The 23,612-nt window shown below is 36.0% G+C and overlaps 1 protein-coding gene across 4 annotated transcripts in view; it reads left to right on the top strand.

Annotated features, from left to right (window-relative positions):
* The window catches only part of GAPT (GRB2 binding adaptor protein, transmembrane), a 34,736-nt gene extending 11,922 nt beyond the window's left edge, over window positions 1–22,814 (top strand). Inside the window, exons 2-4 of one of the 4 annotated variants that reach the window (XM_037022327.2) lie at window positions 6,363–6,524; window positions 17,364–17,509; window positions 20,364–22,814. In XM_037022327.2, coding sequence (XP_036878222.1) covers window positions 20,661–21,134 — 474 coding nt within the window. In that variant the 5' untranslated portion in view covers window positions 6,363–6,524; window positions 17,364–17,509; window positions 20,364–20,660 and the 3' untranslated portion in view covers window positions 21,135–22,814. Of the gene's footprint in view, window positions 1–6,362; window positions 6,525–17,351; window positions 17,510–20,363 lie in introns of all 4 variants that reach the window. The other 3 variants (XM_037022328.2, XM_017656513.3, XM_017656514.3) reach the window with 3 other exon arrangements.
* Window positions 22,815–23,612: the final 798 nt, after the last annotated feature.

The following is a 23,612-nucleotide window of genomic DNA, read 5'->3' as shown; positions in this document are numbered from 1 at the left end:
CTGCACTATTGACATCTTTCTTGTGGGAGTTTTTTGTGTGTGTGTGCATTCCAGAATGTTTGGCAGCATCCCTGTTCTCTACCTATTAGACACCAATAGCATCCCCATTCCAGTTATGAAACCAAAAGTGTCTTTGGATATTGCCAGAGGTTCTCCCATGGGGAGCGAAATTGTCCCCACTGAGAACCTCTGCTTTAGCTGTATATCATAAGTCCTGATAGCTAGGGTTTTCTCATTGTTTCAATATATTCAAAAATATAGGTTTTTTTAACTTGATCTAATTTTTACTTAAGAGAGATCTAAAAATAAAAATGATGAGCTACTGTGGTTGTTTTTGACAGAACTTACACATATGTTGGAGTCTTTCTCCGTAGTATTACTGAAAACGCAGTTTGTAGTTTTATTATCCATTCTCGTTCCATATGGTTTCCTGGATTACAAAGGAAAAGTGCTAAATTGCTATAGTCATTGTTATAGGAAGTTCATCATAGTTAATATTTACCAAAAACAGTCTATTCCAAGCACTTTCAAAGTTTTACATGGACTATTTAACTTAATTCTCACAACAATCTAATTTGGTGGGTATTACTATCTTCAGTTTTTAAGGGGGCAAAAAAAGTCTCATAGCTAGTAAGTGGAATATAAATAGTTTTTAAAAAGGTCTTTAGTTAAATGAAAACAGCTCGTTCCAAGGGGGAAGAAGAAGAAAGTAGGTCTTTGGTGGACAGGGTAAGCACAAGGTACTAACTACCCTGTGCTAACCAGTTGTTCCAGAGGGGCTTGTGGTGAAGCATTTTAGAAACCTTAAATTGGAAGTTTTCTTGCCACCTCTGGATGATGCCTTACTGGGAGGGCAAAAAAGCATCTGAGAGTAGAATATTTGAAACAACTTTACACCTATATATGTGCCTTCCCTGGTGGTAACACTGGAACCCCTCAGAGAAAGAATCCCTGGGGTTACAGCAGCCACCTAAGTAGACAGTCACTGGGGTGGAGCTAGTTAACACCCATCCATCGAAAAAGACAGAGTACACTTTGTCGTTGTGTGCTAAATACCCTTTGTTTTTCAAGTTTGAGTTTGATAAATACTCTGCATTTATAAGTTTAATAACTTTTTAACTCTTCTCCATTAAGAGCAGTGTTGTGGAGTAGCTCTAATTAATTATCTTCATTTGCGTCTTAGTATCATCTCAAGGGCTTTGGTAGGAAGCTAAAACTAAATACAGCCAGATTTTTTTTCCTGGTTTTTGATTTCCCACTTGAAGTACCCATGAACTTCCCAATAAAGTAAGTTTTTGAGGATACTGAACAATAAGTGACCAATTTTTTTCAAATAGTCTTAAAAATAATAAAAAGTAGATTCTCATAAAATACCAGTATTAAAGTAGAATGACAAAAGAGTGTTCTTTATTTTCAAAAAAAGTTTTAAGGGGTTATAGGTTGATGTTAATCAATGCATAAAATTCCAATTAAATGGAATTTCATTATGAAATTTTTGATGGCTATCTGAAGAGTCTGGGTTCAAGTAGTTTGTATAGTATAAGGGAAAAATTTCTACTCCACTGTTGTTCAAGCATACATTTGAAGAAATGGTCTTAAATTAAATGTGTGGAGCATAAGCAAACTATAAGAATTCAGAAGAGGAAGAAAGATATACTTAACATTTTTTTAAAGATGTCAATGAGACAGGTTTTTCATATTAATACTTTAAAGTTTTCACTTCCAGAAACTTGTTTTTATAGTCACTTAATAATTTTTTATTTATAAAATTTTAAGTAAATTACCTTTAGATAATAGTTGTGCCCTTTAAGGTAGTTTGAAAAGTGAGATTACTTCTTACGCTTACAACACAGTGACATGGTGGAAATGACTTTTAAAAAGTTGCGTTTTAAACAACTCTAAAAACTTTACATAGATTGGCATTGTAATTCTTTACCACTAGAGGGAGATCTAAGTCCACTGCAATGAAATAGTAGTTTGTGTAGCAGTGAATAGTGGAGGGGGAAGGGGTGGGAGGAAGTTGCTCTCAAACATTGTTATTACCAGGTCCAGAAAACAGATGTGTAGGTAGGTAGGTAGGTAGACAGACAGACAGACAGATGAGTTAATAAAAGTACTGGTCAAATATTTTGATAAATACATAATGTAAACAGTCATCAAAGATTAGCAGCAAGATTTGCCAGAGTTTTACTTATTTATAAAATGCCAATGGTGTTTTATAATGAACATACCATGAAATATATTTAACATATTTAAATTTAAATCCTAAAATTAACCTTCAATATTCATTGAAAAGTAATCCTAAAATTAACCTTCAATATTCATTGAAAAGTAACTTTTCAATGAGTTAGATATTGAACTTATCCAATTAAATATATTGTGATGAATATAAAATGAGGTTTAGTCTTGTTTGACTTTCCAGACTGAAGTCTTAGATGCCCAGGCTATTTCAGCTCAGACTTAACATGCCCAGCCTAGCCCCTGTAGCCTCTTGGCAATGCACTTATAAATCAAAATGCTCTGATCGTTTCACTTCCCTCACATCATTAAGGTCATCAGAAATGTTTAATTTCTACCTGGATTTAAGGTATTCATAATTGGACTAACCTTTCTTAGCTTATGACATAGTTATCAATGGTCTCTTCATGCACACAGGCTCCTTTTGAGTGTTCTCATAATCTAAACCAAGAACTAGATTATAGACAGTAATTTATACAGACCCATATGTTCTTTCCCTTTTCTATATCCCTTGCCTCACTCTTACAAGGTAAATCCCTTATCCTAAATTTTGTTTTCTAGCGTTTTCTTGTTTTTTAAAACAGTATTTTGAATCAACATAAATGCATGTACAAGCAAAATATTACATTTAGTTTTTTAATTTTAAAGAGGATAATCTTTCTTTGCCTTTTTAAAACCTTAACATAAAGAATTATTCATACTGATGTGGATATCTGTAATTCATTTTTTCATAATATCCCATTATGTGTATGTACCACTATTTATCCATTCTCCTATCTTATGGACATTTGGTTTGTACTCACTTTTTTGCGATTTATACTAAAAATGCTGCCATTACTATGCTTGTATACATCTCTGGTACATGTGTGAAGTATTTCCCTTACTGGATTATAGGGTATTGGAATGAGCTATTCACTCTCCAGCATAATTGTTTAAACAAAGTGTTGATTTACATCTTCTCCAACCCTTCATATGTTACGCTTCCTAATTTTTGCCAGGTGAATGAATTTAAAAGGACTTCATTTGTATTTTCCTGATGATTAGTGACTTTGAGAATCTCATCATGTTTATTGAAGCTATAAGTAGTTCCTTTCCTATGAAATGCTTACTTGTGTCTGTCACTCATTTTTCTGTTGGGTTGTTTTCTTTCTAATTTTTAGGAGCCCTTTATATATTCTTGCACTAATTCTTTGTTGGTTATATGCATGCAAATATCTCTACCAATTTATAGCCTGTATTTTTACTTAAGGGTGTCATTTTTTTTTAGATGGAAAATTTTATGGCATGCATACTTTAACACAATTTCTTTTATTTTTCATTGAAGTATCATTGATATACAATCTTATGATGGTTTCGCATAAACAACACAGTGGTTTCAACATTCACCCATATTATCAAGTCCTCACCCACTCTACAGCAGTCACTGTCCATCAGCGTAGTAAGGTGCTATAGAGTCCTTACTTGTCTTCTCCATGCTGTACTGCCTTCCCCATGACCTACCTATATGCAAATTATAGTGCCCATCAATCCCCTTCTCCTTCTCCACCCAGCATCCCCTACCCCTTTCCTTTGGTAACCACTAGTCCCTTCTTGGTGTTTTGTTACTTAAAGGTATCTTTAAATAAATCAAATATTTTTTATTTTAATTTAGCTAAATTCATCAGTCTTTTGTTACAGAGTTAATGCTTTTTTCATGTGAAGAAATCTTTCCCTTTGTTAAAGAGACTACCCTTTCTCCATAGTATAGTATATTCTCATAGATATACACACACACACACATACATACATGCATACACATAACCACATGCAAAAGATTGAAACTGAACTGCCATATTTACAACATACACAAAAGTCAACTCAAAATATATTCAAAGACTTGAATATAAGACCTGAAACCATAAAACTCCTAGAAGAAATCACAGGGGTTTTCTCCTTGGTGTCGGTCTCAGTGATGGTTTTTTGGATTTGAGAACAAAAATAAAGACAACAAAAGCAAAAATAAAGAAGTGGGACTATATCAAACTAAATATCTTGTGCACAGCAAAGGATACCATCAACAAAAATAAAGTCAACCTACAGAATGGGAGAAAATATTTGTCAACCACCTATCTGATAAGGGGTTAATATCCAAAATATATAAAATATACAAAGAACTCAAACAAGTCAATAGAAAAAACAAACAGTCCAATTTAAAAATGTGCAGAGGGCTTGAATAGATACTGTCCAAAGAAGATACCCAGATTGCCAAAAGGTCATGAAAAGTTGCTCATTAGGAAAATGCAAATGAAAACCACATTGATGGATCACCTCATACCTGTTACAATGGCTATTATAAAAAAGATAACAAACAACAAGTGTTGGCAAGGATGTGGAGAAAAGGGAATCCTTGTGCATTCTTGGTAGAAATAGAAACTGGTATAATCACTATGGAAAATCATATGAATGTTTCTCAGTAAATTAAAAATAGAACCCATTCCTGGGTATGTATCTAAAGGAAACAAAATCATACTCTTGAAGAGATATCTGTATTCCCATGTCCATTGCAGTATTATTAATGATAGCCAAGGTATGGAAACCATGTAAGGGTCCATCAGTAGATAAGTACATTTAGTATGAAATGGAATATTACCAGCCATAAAAAATCAGATATTTTAGAATAAATATTTAAAATATTTAGACTGTATTACAGAATTATGAAGAATGAAGCTCCCTTAGGTGGCCTATAAAGATTAAATGTTCTCCTGGGATTATAAGGAAGAATAGAACTGGCTTATGAATAAGGGAACGCTTTGTGATAGCTCTGGGCCACAGGAATATCTGGGAAGAGGTTGGCATGAAAGGAGAAAAGAGCTCCCATTCATAATTCTAGTTCTTCAGGCCCTGGAGTCATTCAGAGCATCAGTCAATGAGGATTATACCTTCAACCTGGATGGCTGCTAAGAAATTCCTGCAAAAATGCTTATACCTCATTCCTCTAGGCTAACATGACACTCCCATTTTCCTTCCACTGCAGCATTTATACACATAGTCATTATTCCATTTCTTTATCCACATTGGACTGTAGACCCCTGAAGTAACTCTCTGACCATACCACACCTAGTGACACTCTTTGACATGGTGTACAGGACTGAGCTATACAGACCTGCATGCTTTGAGGATTTGTTTTCCATTTTCCTTTCAAAATCCTGGAAGTGCTTGTTTCTTTTGAACATTTAGTTAGTGGTGAAACTCACAAAATCTGCACCTTCTACAAGTTATATTAATTGCCCATGACCCTAACAATAAGTTAATGTATATAATGGTTATACAAGGAAAAATAAAGTAATAAACATTAAAAAAAGTCTAAGTAGAAAAAATTCATAAAAAAGAAGTAAATCCTTACATTTGCAACAACCTTGATGGACTTTGAGGGAATTATTCTGAATGAAATGTCAGAGAAAGACAGATACTTTGTATCTCTCTTGTACGTGGAAACAAATAAAAAAATCAAATTCATACAGACAATACATTGCTGGTTGTCATAGGACAGGGACGGCAGAGTAAAATAGAAGAAGGGGGTCAAAAGGTACAAACTTCCTCTTATAAGGTAAATGAGTCTAGAAGGTGTAATATTTGGTGTGGTAACTATAATCAATACTATAAACAAAATTGTATCATATAAGTTGCTCAGAGAATAGGTCTTAAGACTTCTAATCAGAAGAAAAAATATGTCACAATTTGAAATGATATAAACTTACTGTGTTAAACCATTTCACAATATATACATAAATCATTATGATGTACATATAAAACTAATGTTATTTGTCAAGTACATCTCAATAAAAAGTCCTTCCATACACTATGGTCAGAAAGTTGGTTGCTTATATTTTCTACTAATATTTTGATTTGTTCTTATTCCATCTGGATAGATGTTTAAGTCCTTATTACATCTGGAAAGATTTTTTTTGTACGTTCTGTTATGGGCTAAAGTGAGTCCCTTCAAATTTCATATATGGAAGCAGCCCTAAACCCCAGTAACTCAGAATGTGGCTGTATTTGGAGAGAGGCCTTTAAAGAGGCGACTCAAGTTTAATGAGGTTATATGGGTGGGTCTTAGCTCCTTCTAACTGCTGTCTTAATAACAGGAAATGTGGACATACAGAGACACACCAGGGATTCTCAAGCACAGAAGAAAGATCATGTGAGGACATGGCGAGAAGGCAGCCATCTGAGAGCCAGAGAGAGAGAGGTCTCAGGAGAAAACAAGCCAGCCCACACTTTCATCTGCACTTCCAGCCTCCAGAATTGTGAGAAAATAAGTTTGTGGTATTTGGCTATGGCAGCCCTAGAAAACTAATACAGCATGAGATACACATTGCATTTTTTTTTAATGTGGAAAAACCACTCGTTTCTAGTTCCATTTACTGAATAGTCCCTCCTTTCCTCACTGATCTATCATGCCTCCTCTGTCACATACCAAAGTTCCACAAGTATGTGGATCTGTTTCTAGGCTCTTTATTCTATTCCACTGATTAGTCTATCCCTGTGAGAGGACCACACGTTTTGATTGCTACAGCTTCACTGTAAGTCATGATAGTTGGTAGAGAAAGGCCTTCCCCCTTTGATTCTAAAACAGCTTTGCTGTTTTTGTTCACTTACAAATATCACATCAAGTTTACAGTCAGCTTTTCACTAAAAATCAAATTGGGACTTTAAATTTGTATTGAATTTATAGAGCTGCAGGAAAATATTTTGTAGCCAAGATTTCTTTCCTTTGGAAAGTACATTTATTTCCTGTTTTGTTCTATGGGCTACAGTTCTGGTTCTGTCCACATGATGGCACCACAAAGCAAAAAAATCACATTGTCCCAGTTGATGGAAGATTCCTTAACACAGGTACAGCGTTAACATTTTATTAAATACCTGGATGTTTTGGAGGACTGGCCTGAATTTCATACGGAATGCCCAGTAGTCTGTCAAATAGTGAAGCAAAGTTGGTAAAAATATATACAAAGTGTATGATAAGCAAATATTTGAAATAATGAAAAATATCATGGTAATCTATTCTTCACAGGCCTTTCATCTTAGATGACCATGAACAAATACAGATACAAAGTTCATTACCAATCAATAAAATAAAGAACATGGTGTAAAATTAGCTCTGGAAATTAAAGCAGTATTTTGTAAACCACCAAGCCCTCTACAGACTGACCAATAGGTTTGCATAAATCTGGGGAGCAAAGGTCACCCCTAAATTTATGAATAAAGGATAGGATTACGTAATTCTTCATTTCCACCCACGGCCCACCCCTTATCCCAGCTCTGATCACCGTGGGGCAAAGTCTACTTAACACTTATTAGATACATGCGTGTGCTTGCCCTGAACTGTTTAAAGAAATAAAAGAGGGATAGATGGACTCTTCCTTTCTACTCTCTAGTACTGGTGAAGGCTTTCTACACTATGTTGGAAGTATTTGAGACAGACGGTCTTTGAAATGTTTGTGTAATTGATACCACGCATACCTAAACTTGATAGTGGACTGGAGCAAACCCTTTTTCTAAGTGCCTTCCAGAGCTTTATTAGTCCTGTATTCTGAATGGCACTGGAATTTAGTATAAAAAAAACTATTTACCATGTCTTGTTAACTTAGATAAAAGGATTTATCTTCTAAAATATATGTTAGAGAGAGAATGATGATCTGCTAAAATACATGTTAGAATACAGTTAAGTAAGCTCCAGTTTCCTCATCTATAAAATGGGAATAACAGTATTTCCCACTCAGAATTGATGTAAGATTAAATAAGGCATTTCAAAACATGATGTCTTATACAAAAGTGCTTAATAAATGTTAATTGTCATTAGAGCAAAGAAAATAGTGTTGTTAGGTTAGCAAAACCCGATAGTAAAATCCGGTCTGTAAAGTAAGCCATGTTTCAGCTTATTAGCCTGTGCTCCCCACTTTGTCCCACCAGTGCACCCCCCTCAGAAGGCCTTGAGCTGGTTCTCCTAGCATCAGAGCACCAGAGCAGCAAATGTCTGCATGAGCCACTTAAATGATGCATTTTGCATCACCCCTTCTTAATAGGAAGTGATAGGTGATCCCTATTGTAAAACCATTATTAGCACCAGGAGCACTCTTAACACTACTTACTGTAGCATTATTCCTGATAGCCAAGGTATAGAAGCAATCTAAGTGTCCATCAGTGGATGAATGAAGAAAATGTAGTGTATGTATGAAAAAGTATTATTCAGCCTTGAATAAGAAGGAAATCCTGTCATTTGTGACAGGATGAACCTAGAGAACATTATGCTAATATAAACAAGCCAGAGAAAGGAAGGAAATGCTTCATGGTAGCACTTGTATGTGGAATTTAACAAAAAGTCAAACTCATAAAAACAGTAAAATAGTGGTTGTCAGGGGCTGTGGGGTTTGGGGGTAGGAGAAACAGGTGAGGTTGGTAAAAGGGTACCAACTTTCAGTTTTAAGGTGAATAAAGCCTATGTATCTAATGCATAGTATGGTGACTATAGTTGACAATACTGTATTGTGTCACTGAAAATTGCTAAGAGTAAACTGAAGTGTTCTCACCAAAAAAAAAAAAAGTAAATATGTGAGGTGATGGATGTGTTAATTAACTCAATTGTGGAAATCGTTTCACAGTGTATACACATATCAAATCATTACATTGTACCCTTTAAATATATTTCACTTTGTCAATTACACCTCAACAAAACTAAAAAAGTTTTAAAAACAGTGTCATCATCAAACTCTTGGTACTGTAATACTATAATGTAAAGGATAAGTTACTGCATTGATGTGGAATAGCTCAATGGCTTCTGAGTTTGTTTTGTCTTTCTAAGGTGGCTTGTATAGATGTCCTCTTAAACAGTAGACAAGTACTTTTAGGCAGTCTACCCGAAGCAGAGCAGACCAGCCAGAATGGTCAGCCGTACCACCAGCTCAAGACTTTCCAGCCCTGAGTATGATGGTTTATAAAGATCAGTTGCACATAAATCATGTTTATAACAAAGATAGTGATAACTTGATGTGTATACAATAATTGGGTGTGAGAAAGAAAAAAGGCACATTGCCAAACCAAGATTTCTAACCAGTAGAAGGCAATCTTTTCTAGGTTTTGATTCTAGAACATTAGCTCCTGGAGCATACAGGCCCTTAAGCTCTAGTATTTCTTTTCCTACTTGTGATACAGGGGTCGAAGATAAACAAAGCTGGACACTAGGTATAGTAATAAGGACAGATTAAAACCAATAATATACTTTTGCAGTAGGAAAAGGAGATCATCTTGTACAGAACTCAACTTCAGTTTATAGAGAAGTGACTCAGTGTCTTAAAGGGAATGCGAGACTAGCAGGGAGAGGAGTGAATGACTCAGTAGAGCAGAAAAGTGAAAACTGAATGAAGAGTGGGGAGGGGTTTGCAAACTGGCTCTTATCAAAGTTAGGCTCCCAGCTCCCCACAGAAGCTAGGAGACAGGCTGCATCTTCAGGTGATAGCTGGGACAAACAGTGAGTTCTCTTGGCAGCACTGAGTGTTCTCGGACAGGTGCTTTGAGGAGGGTGGTGGTGAGGGTCATCCTGGGGGTGCACTCTTGAGCTATTTATTAGAAGTTATATTAGTATTTGTCTTTACAGGCCAAGTTTTAGGCCTACTCAAGAAAGGGCTTAGAGAAGCCTGGCTAGCATTTGGTCAAGGACAGAATTGTTGTCTCAAGGGATAGTATTAATACTATTTCTATTGACAGAAATATAATTCTAGTACCCCTTCTAACCAACAGAACAATGTTCATACTTCTCAATGATTTATTGACTATAATTCAGCTTTGGAGCTACCTTAGGATCTCAGAAGAATTTGGGAGGCAACTCAAGAAATATCTGTCTCTGTCCTGAGGGAACTGTTTGTCTTGTCCTTTAAATAATCTTCAAGAAAAGAAATGGTCATTTGTATTTCCCCTGCCCAGCATCCATTCTCCTTCTCCTAGTCAAAACCACAATATCTTTTGGTAAATCATGTACCATCTGAGGAAGACAAGCAGTCAGCCTCATCTGTTAGCTCCAGCAGAGGCATGCAAGCCTGGCTTAACCCATCAGAGCACCGCACATCTCAACCAAACAGTTCTTCCAAGAATTGACTTGAATCTGACTCAGGCCAGTGGTCAGTTCTGGACTTCTGGAACCATTGAGAAGATAGATACTCTTGCCATTATACTGCCAGCTGTATATATATATAGCAAGCCTGAAGCTGCAGAGGGCACCACCTGGAAAGGGCCTGCAGAGGAAAGGGAGCCAACCAAGGAGCAGAGGCCAGTGCTGATGCTATTGTTTTGGCTATCGGATCCAGCCACTTTATATTTGTTTTATTTTGTTTTAATTTATTTTGAAGTATTTCAGGTATTCAAGAAGGTATGAAAATTATTATATTGAGCATCCATGTGCCCACCAGGCACTTTGATAAGTAAGACTACCAATGATGGGCTCTTTAGTTATGTAGGGAAATAAATCTGTCATGTCCAGTTTGAGTTGTAGCTGTGACCCTTACAACAGAAGAGTGTTCCGGTATATATATATACACACAATAAGGCCTATCCTAACTGGTCTAAAAGCACAGTGCAAAAATAAATATAAATAAATAAATGCACAATGTATCCATAGTCAAAATTTTAGTTGCAAGTAATGGATCCTATTGAAGCTGATTTTGTACCTTTTTAAAATTAAGACTTTTTTTTAGAGCAGCTTAAGGTTTGTAGAAAAAATTGAGGGGAAGACAGATAATTCCCATATACTCCCTGCTCCCACACATGCAGCAGGGCCTCCTCTCCCATTAGCAACAACATGTGTGAAATTGATAAACCTACATTGACATCATAATCACCTAAAATCCACAGTTAACATTATGCTTCAGTCTTAGTGTTGTACATTCTATGGGTTTGGACATACATTTATTTATGTCAGAAAATAAATGTACAGTCATTTATCCATCATTATAGTATCATACTAGTATTTTCACTGCCCTAAAATGCCTCTGTGCTCCGCCTACTCATCCCTCCTCACTTCCCCAACTCCCAGCAACCAGAGGTCTGTTTACTGTGTCCGTAGGGTTGCCTTTTCCAGAATGTCATAGAGTTGGAATCATACAGTATATATAGCCTTTTCAGGTTGGCTTCTCCTTTGCTAAGTAATATGCATTGAAGATTCTTCCATGTCTTTTCATGGCTTGGTAGCTTATCTATTTTTAGTGCTGAATGACATTGCATTGTCTGGATGTCACTTGTTTTTTAAAAATCAAATGATATGGAAGTGTATGAAATGAAATGCCCAAGTTCTTTTTGCTTATCCCCCAACCATGTTCTGTTCTTTAGAGATCACAATTGGTGTTGTGTGTAAACTTGCAGACTTTGCTATTATATATTATTAACATATGTAAGTTTTATATACCCTTTGATGTGTATTTATGCTTAAAACAACAAAAATATCTGTTGTTTCAGCACAAAGGTTATTCTTCCAGAATAATCCATATTTCTTTCATTTATTCACTCAACATTGAACTCCTTCCCTATGATCTGACAGACACTGCTAGAGAAAGAGCAGTGAACAAGACCTGGTCCCTGCTCCCATGAAATTAGCATTGTAAGGTGAGGGAATAGAAGAATAAGCAGACAAGTATGAAAGTATTAGTACTATATACTACAATGAAAATAAAACAGGGTGGTGTGAGAGCGAATGATAGCATGTGTCAGACTGGGACGGTCAGAGAAAGCCTCCATGAGGAGGGGACATTGAAGAACAAGCCTGAGTGATAGAAAGGTGTAGGCATGGGAAGATCTGGGAGAACAACATCATGATAAAGGGAGCAGCTAATGCAGAACCTAAAGGCAGAACTGAACTAGATTAGCTGGAGGATTAGAGAGAAGGCAAATGTGTCTGAGGGCTTGTGAGGGAGGGAGGAGGCTGGAGGAGATAGTAGCAGAAGGAAGGGGCCGGATCATGAAAAGCCTCATTGCCTATAGCAAGGGGTGAGGTTTAAGTCTAGGACTGTAGGAAGCCACTCAAGGTTCTTAAGCAGGGGCTGATGTGGTCCGATTTATGTTTGAGAACTCTCACTCTGTCACTTTTAAGTATATATCTGATTCATATTTAAGAAATATCACTGTAAGTTTGTAGGATGGCCAGGATAGTATGAAGACTAGTAAGTTTTCAGGCAAGAGAAGATGTGGTCTGGAATAAAGGCATGTCCCTGTGTACACAGAGAGTGAGAAGACTTTGCTTGATAGAGCACTAACCAGAGGTAAACACAAGGTCACTTTCATCATTCTCCATAATAAGTGTCTGCATATTCAGGCCCCATTTTGCGCCTGTCACTCTCCTGTGACATGTATAGAAGGAAGACTCTTAATCATGGGCTTCTGATGTTAACATCTCAGTCTCATTTTTATATCGCCTACATTATTTACCTGTAGCCCTCATACTTCATTAAAACTCAAGGAAGAGTTCTGCTGTGGCCAGTTGGACCTACTGACCCTTCACAGTCAGGGCCACCATCTTTAGCTTGGGTCAAATATTCTGAAACAGATATGGATTTCGCTGTATACCATTTAGAAAAAAACATTTTAATCTGGAACTTCACAGGAATTTGGTAGCAGAATTAAAGAGGATAGTTCATAGCATTATAGAGATTAAAAGCACCAGCTTTAGATTCAAGTCACATGGTCTGAGTTTAAATTCAAGTTCTGGCACAAGTTGTATGATGTTGGTAGGTAATTCAATCTATGTCTGTTTCCTCATCTCCATCTAGTGAATAATATCCATTCCTATATTTGTTGTGAGAATTAAAATAAAAACCCATATAAAGGGGTTAGAGAACAGTCTGACATAAGCTCAAGTGTGCAATCATTGTGAACTATTAAATGCCATTTTAGCTAGAATACAAATTCGTGGGAGTTTTTAGTAACATGTATTTCTCTGATGAACACTAAGCACTTTGCAGGTCATTTGTTTTTTCTTGCAATACACTATTTCCCTTTTTATGATGAAGAAAATTTAAGTAGAGTGAAGTGGTTTGCTCAGGATCATACAGCATAGAGTCATAGGATATTAGTTCAAAAAAGGCCTGAGTATTCAATACTGACTTGCTGGTTACCTGAGGAACTTTTAAAACTACTAATATTTGAGTATACCCTCAGAGATTTTGCTTTAATTTCTGTGGCCTGGAGCCCAAGCATCATATTTTTTAAAGTTCCTCAGGAGATTCTAATGAACTACTAGTTAAGAACCACTGATACATTTTACAGATGAGGAAATTGAGGTTCTCTGTGTTTGAATGACTGGCCTAAGCTAGTTAATGTTGGAGATAGAGATGACTCTGAAGACAAGAGGGAGATACTCTTAAAATTTTGATAAATTAACTAGTAAAAGGAGCACTCAGGGTGAGAGAGATGTCTCAAGAGAAGAAAGAAGAACAGTGTGACTATAGCTTGTCCTATTGTTAATATATCTATAAGGAAGCACAGAAAATGGGTTTCAGAAAAATGAATGTAGCTGGGACATCATTCTTACTTGAGAACATTAACCATTCATGCCCCACATACTAATTCCTTTGGTTTCTGGTGAATGTTCAGTGTTTATGTGAATATGAAATGGCTTCTGAAGTATGTTTCTCACAGGAACATAAAAAAGGGACCCTGGTTATCAAGACCCTTTTAGGCAGATTCCCCTGCCCCATCCACTCTGTTAGTGTTTGTTTTGTTATTTTCTTCACCTTTTACTGTTTGTCATGGGAACAGAGTTACACAGGGCACCATCCCAGTTTCAGGAAAAAAAAAGTGAATCTAAAGCTGTTAGCTGTTCTCTGCCTTCCCTCATTTCTTGCTCAGAATCATTATACAACTGAGATCATTCAGGGTCTTAATGCAAAGAGCTTATGATAATACTCTCCTCTGTCTGCAGTTCCTGCCCCCTGCCAGGTTTGAAATAGTAATAGTGATTGTCTCTCTCCATCGGAGAAAAGTGTCTGCTATCAAGTAGTTCTCACATCCAGCCTGACTTCAGCATGAAGTTTTAAAATATGTCCAGTAATATAAAAAGTATGACATATCTCTCAACATTCACTGAGGAAGTTGGCAGAATCAAACAATAACTGTTTTGTTATCTAGTATTATTCCTAGTTTACAGTACTCTCCTCAAATGAACAAAGTATCTGTTGAAATAATTTGTCAGTTATCTGACTTGTGAAATTGTGTACAGTCTAAGATGAATGGTATATCTACTATAGGAATGCTAAATTATGCAGCTTTCAATTTTATTCATGAAGTAAAATGCTTTCATTTTTTTCTTCATATTGAAAGATTACTCAGCTTTCCCAATGCCATTTATTTTCATCTGAAGGGGAAACAATGGGGGAAGGAGAAGGGAGTGTTGTTCAACTGAAGTTGAAGCAAGCTTCAAGTCATGTTATCTGATCTGTGTAGCAATTAGGAAAGACATTATGAAAAAAGGGAGTTGGACTAAAAGGAAGTACATACTAAACATAAAAACCAATTTCAAATGTCCTCTTCTGAATGTGATGACCATTTTTTATTTTGTTCATTTGTACTTAGGAGAATTTGAGGGAACCTCAGGAATCACTCAACTCATTGTCTTATGCATGAGGAAAGGAAGACAGAAGTTGTTTTATTTGCCCAGAATGCTAGAATTATTTATTTTAGGTAAAATTGCTTTGTAACTATGTGTTTTTAGGTTGAACAAGATTCTTCATCCACACATCCCTTCAGTAAGTCAAGGTGTGGCAATGAAAGACCATATCCATGACTCATAAAGTAGGAACAACCTGCCATGACTAGCCTGATTAAAGGTTCATTAATAAATTCCCTTCTTTCTTACAAACTCCAGCTTCAGGAAACTCCAGGTAAAGTTAGAATTCATCTAGCTTAAAGTTAGCCTACAATTTAATGAAGTATTCCTCCACTCAAATTAGTAGACTAGTTTACCAAAGAAGATGGCAATCTGAATGAATAAAAATAATACCTAATTATCTCAATTTTTCATGATTTGATTTGTCTTATCTTTAATTTCCAATTTTTTAATTTTAATTAAGAAACACTTTCCATGTGGTACACAAATTTTAAATGGACAGGTTGTTGAATGGTTGCATATAGATGCATCTTATGACCACCACAAAGATCAAGATATAGAACACTTCTAGCATCTGAGAAAGTGTGCTCATGTACCTCCCAGTTTATAGTAACCACCACTCTTCTAACCTATTATCTACCATCATGTATTCATAGATAAGCTTTACATGATTTTGAGAATGGAATCATACAATACGTACTCTTTTGTTACAGCTTCTTTAATTCTACATTACATTTGGGAGATTCATCTGTTGTGTACATCAATACATTTTTTTTGGCTATGTAGTATTCTGGTTGTAGATTTAACATGTTCTATTCACCCATTGTATATTGTTGATAGACTGTTAGAGTATTTCTAGAGCTTTGGATATTATGAATAAGGCAGTTAGAAATAGCCCTCATTTCTATTGAGTATATACTTAGGAGTGAGATTCCTAGGTCTTTTTACTTTGTTTTCCTTCATTGTCCTCTTTTGTTAGCCCTGGACTGTAACCAACCTTTCTAAATCATCCAATGAACCATAGCAATATATCTCTCTTTAGGCCTGACAGGTATTCAAGGTGGCAGATCTCATTGCCTAAACCAGCATACAAGTAGGGTTAACACTTTTCATGGCTCACTCCCTTACAACTTCATAATCTCCTTCACTTTGGAATCTGCCTGGAACACTTCTTTTCTGCCTTGATTAACTACTTGTTTTATGAGGCTTAACTCAGGTCTTGCTTTCGCTGACCACTCTGATCTGGATGCCTCCTGTTCTTGCTTCATTGTCCCCTGTACATAACCTGTCTTTCTTAACTCTTACTACCTTGTTCTGAAATGCTCTGTGGATATAGCAGCCTTTCTTTCTACTAGGCTTTGGGTGCTACAAATGAGTTTGCTCATTATTGCATCCCCCTTGCTTAGCACAACGTGTGGCCCAGTGTCAATGCCCAATTTATATTGACATTTTTGTTCTTCTAATGTTCGATTGGCATTTCAGTAAATAAATGTTCCTCTTTTAAACCACCTTATACAAAGTTGTGGTTGAAAAAGTTCCCATATAATGTAAAAGGCAAAATTTCCATTACTTTATCTTCATATCTAATTCAGCATTTCCTATTTTTGTATTCCACCAAGTTGGTCCCTTAGAGATGCTGGTAAATAAGGGTTCTGTGCTGGAAACACTATTCACCCTAGGGAGACAGCAAATACAGTGGTTAGCACACAGGTGCTGGAGACAAACTGCCAAGCCACACTGGTTGGGTGGTTTTTTGTCACTCTGCTTCCATTTCTTCCTCTGTCAGGACGAATAGCTAGCGTTGATCCTTCCATTGAGTTGTCAGAATTTATAAAGTTGCACACAAGGTTTAAAAGATGTAATAAGTGTTCATAATATGTGGGCTACTATTATTAAGTGAAGTTAAACAGTTTTTCTTTCATGTTTGTTTTTGCTTTGTTTGCATGCTGTAGGATTGCTCACAGACTTTAATATGCTGAGTACCTGTGAATCTCCCAGGGAAGCAGTATTTCCCAAATTGACTTTACAAAAGACTTACTAGAAAATCCCAGAAATAGTACAACTCAAAATGTACTTTGGGAAATTCCTATCTTAACAGGTTAGGAGAATGTTAACATTTTCAGAACCAAAGTTGGGACACTGTTTGGATAAGTGTAGAAGTAACCTGGGGCATTGGAACATAGTATTCAGAATGAGGACTGTTTTAGGATTCATACAAGCACACACACACACACACACACACACACACACACACACAAGCCCTATGTGTTACTACCTTAAAAAAATCTTTGTTTCTAAAAAATGCAGAATTCAGATGAAATGACTTTTATTCATTCGAACGTGAGGACTGTAAATATTGCTCAAGTAAAATACCATGTTCATTTTCTGGTATATCTAGAGAATTATTACTTGATAAAGATGTAGGGCTGGACTTTCTTATTCAAAAACGTATGCCATTTTTCTTAATTCTGGTGCATTCAATAATAAGAACTTCCTCTAGAACCAGGAAACTTTGCAAGTATGAAATACTCTGAAAGAAGGTGAAGAAGGAAGTTAACTGACCAAAGTGAAAAAGAGGAACATGTTCTAAACCAAAGCAGGTTTAACCAAAAGAACAGAAGAGAGCCCAGCATAACCAATCTCAAGGTAAGTTAAGAACTTAATTTAAGGTGTGTGGATAATGAGAAACAATAAGAAATGAGCTCATTTTTAATAACAAGTGACTTTCTTCTCAAACAAATTTTAGGAGGCCTTAAGTGATAATAAGGGGGGATCAGTTTACAAACTGAGGGTGGTGGTAATGTTTCTTTGTAAGTATAAATGCTCACAAACATGATAAGCTCTGCTGTTGCCTCGTTTCTAAACAAGGTCGGTTCTGACTTTGAAAATTCCAGAAATTTATCAACAGTCTATGATTTTAAGACAAATGAGTAATTGTTAAGTTGGAACTGTTTTCTAAAACAAAAACAGTCTTCTTCCAAATTGGGCAAAGTGAAACTTTTGAGGTGTTAAGATATCTTTGAAGGGCACTTGTTTAACATGTTTTTCATTCTAGGAGGTCTTTGTTTATGTCTTACAGTTTTTTCTAGCAAGTTATTTTGAAGAAAGGAAAGGATGAATATCTTTTTCTATGAAATGTCTTCTTGTTTTTATCTCAGTGAACACTTCTTTAACAAGCAATTTTAATATTTGGTATGTACTGGATGTCCACATAGCACAACATAGGTGGTAAAAGTAAATTCTCCTCTTGGAAATCGAGAGAGCAATTTATTATGTTATCCTCAGGGTACAATAGTTAGTTAGCCTTCCCCACTTCTGTTGTAGGCCTAGCCCCTTTTAAAATATTGATTAACTTCAATCAGTATTTGAAATTTAGTTCAAATATGCTGGAAATTTTTTACTTAAATGAGTAATCATTTATACCATAGAATATTTTACGTGTGATCAGTTCTCATTTGTTTCAAAAAGGAAATGGGGTCTTAATGGTAAAGTCATTAGCCAAGCCTTTCCCCTTGATGCAAGCATTGCTTCTGGCCATATGAAGGAGGGAACCTACAAAAGTTCCAAAGTGATGAAAAGGTGTCTAGATTTCAGGGGTCTGCCCCTAAAATTTATTAAATAAATTTTATGTTAACTGTATCTCACATTCAATCTGGCATGTTATATGTAATGCCAAATTGAAAATTTGCGTGTTGACATATTTTAACCTTTTTGAACAAATTTGGAAAAGTTCACCATCACGCATGAATACTCGTTGAAATCAGGGAACAATTTTGTGGGTTTTATTTTTTCCTGTATATTGTTATTATTGCTATCCTAATACAGGTTGCCCCATTCATTAACAAATCTTTAATAAACTAGCTAGTCTCTGTCTAGTACTGGTGCTGGTGATATAAAGCTAAATGAGATACAATTCCCAGCCCTCAATAGCTCAATAACCTTAGAGCTAGTCAAGCTATAAAAATGTAGTGATAGATATACTCAAAAGCCATTTACAGAAGTTTGTGTAAGAATAATATTTGGGGGCAAATTTTTCTGAATACAGATGCAGTCACTTCTTACTTACTAAAGAAGTTGTTTAACTTCATTAATCCTCTCTTACCACATCTATCAAATGGGCACAACATGTGTTTTCTTCATATGCAGCTATCAGATTAAATGAGATGATACATGTAAAAGTGTTTAAAAGTTAAACGCAAATAAGTTCTTAACTAAATATTATTGAAGATGAAATTCAGTAGATTATGATAATCATCCCAAAGCACTATTAACTGTACTGGATCACTATAGTTGACAATACTGTATTGTATATTTGAAAGTTGTTAAGATAGTACATCTTAAAATGTATACCATCAAAAGAAAAAAAATTGTAACTGTGAGGTAATGGTCGTTAACTAAACTTGGTGTGGTAATATTTCACTATATATATCAAATCATCATGTTGTATACCTTAAACTGATACAATGTTAATGTGAATTATATCTCAATAAAACTAAAGAAAAATAAAAACAATATTAGATGTAACTATGTCTTTGTCTAAGTTGAAAACACAGTAATAATGTTTTGTCAGTAAAATCATTATAGTATATTCAGTCTAGTTGACTATCTCCTGTTTCCTCTTTGCCATTTTAAAGCATTGACAGACAGCACTCTAAAATTATCTTAATTGAAAGAAAGTTATTTGCTGGAAGTTGTGAAGACTAGTGATAAGGCTTTCAAATTTTGTTTTAGGTATTTTGTGTTATGTCAAGAGCTCTTTTTCTTAAGTATAAACTATACCCTTTAGAAGACATTTCTTGAATCTTAAGCTATTAAACAATTAGATTCTGATATTTGGAATCATTTGTTTATTTAATCATTCATTCAATAAATATCAACAGAGTGCCTTTTCTATGCTTAGTATTATGCTATTTTCTAGGAATATAAAAATGAAAGTACTTCATCTCTGTCTACCATTTAACCAGGTAGAGATACACAATTCCTTGTAATTTAGGTTGTCATGCTATAATGGACTCATTAATATGGGAATTCAGAGGAAGGAGTAATTAAGGAAAAAACACGGTCCCTGACTACCCACAGACTTACAAGAGGAGTGATAGGTAATCGAAATGATTGCACATGTATACTCTTGTCTCTTTTCCCCTATGGTGTTCAAAGCATTGTCCTTCACTTGAAAATTATTAGCCTATTGTTAAAAACCATTTTGAAATCTAAGTGATAAAACTACTCAGGCTTGGGCAGGGACAGGTTCTTCTCTTTTTCTCTTCTACCAACTGCTGGTACTGTATTCTGTATTGAAGCAGGAACTCACTAAATGCTGATGTTTAATATATTGGTATAAATTGGTAGATTTTTTATTATGCTATGTAGTATTCAATTAATATGTTTTTAATTTATAGCAGGTATCTGGATGATAGATTGTTTAAACTTTCCTTTTTGAGTTTTTTACTTTGCTATTATGTTCCACTCATTTCTGCTTCATTTTGTGATTCATTGATAGAAAAGGAAGTGGAGTCAAATAAAATCCTCCCTGACACAGTGCGATTATCCTTTAATGATTGCAACGGAAACAGCATTAGATACGACAAGAACCATCTTCTAAAACTAAATATACTCAATTGCTATTCTAATTGTGTCAGGACTTTGCCAGATTATGTTCCTTCAGATATGAAAAAGAAATGTTAAAAAGAGTTTTCAAAACTACTTTTGAACCATATCCTACAAGGAATTACATTGATCTGTACCTGTGATTTCATTAAGGGCTACACCATACTACTAAACAACACTTTGTGCAGAAATGTTGAAAAGCTGTGGAAATACTTCAGTGGTCATTTCTACAGGAATTTCCCTTCTTTTGCTTTTGGTGATCTGTGGAATTGGGTGTGTATGGCGCTGGAAACATCAGAACACAATGCAATTTACCTTACCGAAGTTTTTGCAAAGGAGAAGCAGCAGGAGAAAAGATTATACTAAAACACTCTCAGGTCCTCACATTATCAGTCCAAGGCATAAAATCTCAGTTCAAACCCAAGACCACAGATATGCTTCTGGGGGGACTAGTGTACATGGCAACTATGAAAATGTGGAAGCGGGTCTCCCCAAAGCTAAAGAAGAAACAGATAAGGAACTATATGAGAACACTCGGCAGACCGATTTCGAGGAGCATATCTATGGAAATGAGACACCATCTGACTATTATAACTTCCAGAAGCCTAGTACTTCTCAAGGCCCTCAAGATGAAGACATATATATTCTTCCAGATTCATATTAACTTTTCAAAATACTGGGTGTAAATACTGGAGGATATTCATTTGGACTTCTGTTGTACTGATGTCATTATTAATCAAGTTCTTCTGATGAAACTCAGTTTCTCTTGTCTAATTCCAGCCTTTGAACCCTCTTTATGTGTATCACTGGGTTAACTCTAGATAGATCACCTCTTCACCCTTCTGGTCCTGGATTAATTCTGCATTGTTAATATTGATTCTTCCTTCTAAACGTTACTAACTATCATTTTATTTTCTTTCTATCTCCACGGTATTTTTCTGGCTCAGGGTTATTGTCAGCCTTTCTGGCTCTAGCTTTTACAACTCAGTTCCCTATGATGCTGCCAGATTTACCTTCAGAAAATATTCACAATGGCCACATCACTCCTTTCCTTAAAAATTTTGAATGCCTTCTCTTTGAAAAAGACATAATACTCATAATTCTAACTCCGTAATTCATGATTTCCCACAGTTGGCTCCAATTTACTTTTCCAGTGACTTCTACTGATGCCTCACTTCTCTATTTTCATCAGAATCTTCTCAAAACCTGCTAAATTCATTCCTCCTCCATGGCTTTGCTTAGCTGCTCCCTCTCAAACCTGCCTCAGATGATAACTAATTTCATAGGTCTTCTGAATCGTTCCAAACGTACATTTATATTTTTCTTTAATGGTCTCTCATAGACTTTGCTACCTGTTCAGTTCTTTGGACATTTAAACCCATTAATGTTCACTATGGCATTTTGCTGTTTATTATTATTTGAGAATGTCTTAAATTCCCTGCTAACTGGTAAGGAACCACCTCATAGTCATCTTTTAGCCCCAATACCTACCACCATCATAAGAGCACTCAATATTACTCAGTCAACAAGAATTGAATTGTACATTTTGCTAAGTAGTTTTGAGAAAAATCTAATAAATTCATCATTCCAAGAAACATTAATGAGTGCCTTGTATCTACTTCTTAATGTGCAATGCACAGGGAGTAAAATAGGAAAAAGAGAGACATGGGTCTTGAACACATACTGTTTAATAGGAAAGAAAAGACACTAAACAAATACTTTGCTAGTTGGTAGGCTATAATATCTCATCCCTAAAGCCATCCTTGTATGTATGGCTCTGATTTGCTCAATCTGAGACTGTTAACTATAGTTTTCCTTTGCCAGGTGGAGCCATATGGGGGTGCTAAAGAAGACTGGTAGGCAATAAGAAACAAAAGGGACCTGCTCTCTTGTTCTCCTTGTTGTCTGCAGCAGTTACCATTGCATATAATTTACTCCAGCACCACTGGTTGGGTGTAGTTTCTAGTTTCTTCCAGCACTACCAGAAACAGCTTCATCGCACCTTGTCAGAGGTACCAACACCAGCCAGGTAACACCTTCTCCTTCAGATCTGGAAACCAGCCCCTCAGTGTCCTCCTCCAAGCTCCTGAGGTGCTGACAAGACAAATGGCATCCTCAGAACTCAGGGTCTCCACCCTACAGGGGGCCTCTAGGTTCTGAGAATCCTCAGTTTTAGGCACAATGATTATTTCCTGCAGTTGCTATCTCTGTGGTATCTTGATGTTCCCTTTTTGGTCTTTCCAGTCTACCCATATGTATTTTGCTAATTTTCTATATGAAATTCTTCCTGTTAAAATAAACATGTATGGTTTCTATTTCCCAAACTGGACCCTGAATAATAACAAATAAAAATGGTAGAGTAGATGCTTCAAAGAAGAAAAAAGAAACAACTTTCTGTCTTTGGGAACAATGGGGTTGGGTAGGAAAGATCTGAGTTTTAATAGAATGGTCAAAGGACTTTCTAAGGACACACTTATTAAGCTGAGACTTGAGGGTAAAAAGAAGTTAATCCATGTAAATGTGATGGGCATGGATGGAACCAGCATGTGAAAAGAATCTGAGTCACGAAGTAAATTATGTTGCTCTAGGAACCTGCAGCCATTGTGGATGGAGCTTAGGAAGAGCTGAAGCGACCCCTGACAGGTTGTTGAAGAAGGGAGCAGCAGACGCTGCAATTTCTCCTAGGTCTTGATATGTGGCCTAGATTCTGTGCAACTGGAATCTAGTAAAGGGTTTTAAGCAGAGTAGTGACATGCTAACATTTAAATTTTTTAAAGAAACTCTAGGTTGAGAAATGACTGAGAAGGGGTGAGAGGAAAGTGGGTAGGACAGTGAAGAAGCTTTTGCATTTAACTTTAGACTGGTCGCTGCAGTGCAGATGGACATTGATAACACCCTCATCTTTGCAGGAAATGTCACAAGCCTTACGGATGGACTCAATGTGTGTGTTCAGTATGGGAAGGGAAATATTGAGATCATGGAAAAGAGAATGATCACCTTATTTCTGGCTGGAGCAACAGTTTACTGAGATGAAGAGACTTAAAGATGAAACATGTTTATAAGCTGATTAAGAATGAGTTGGGTTGCCAATAATAGAAAGCCTGAAACTACATTGGCTTAGATACTTACAGTTTTGTTTATT

The sequence above is a fragment of the Manis javanica genome, chromosome 1 (assembly GCF_040802235.1).
Source record: "Manis javanica isolate MJ-LG chromosome 1, MJ_LKY, whole genome shotgun sequence".
In the NCBI taxonomy this organism is placed as follows: domain Eukaryota; kingdom Metazoa; phylum Chordata; class Mammalia; order Pholidota; family Manidae; genus Manis; species Manis javanica.
Note: the sequence above shows the minus strand (reverse complement) of the source record. Positions and strands in the feature narration are given on the sequence as shown.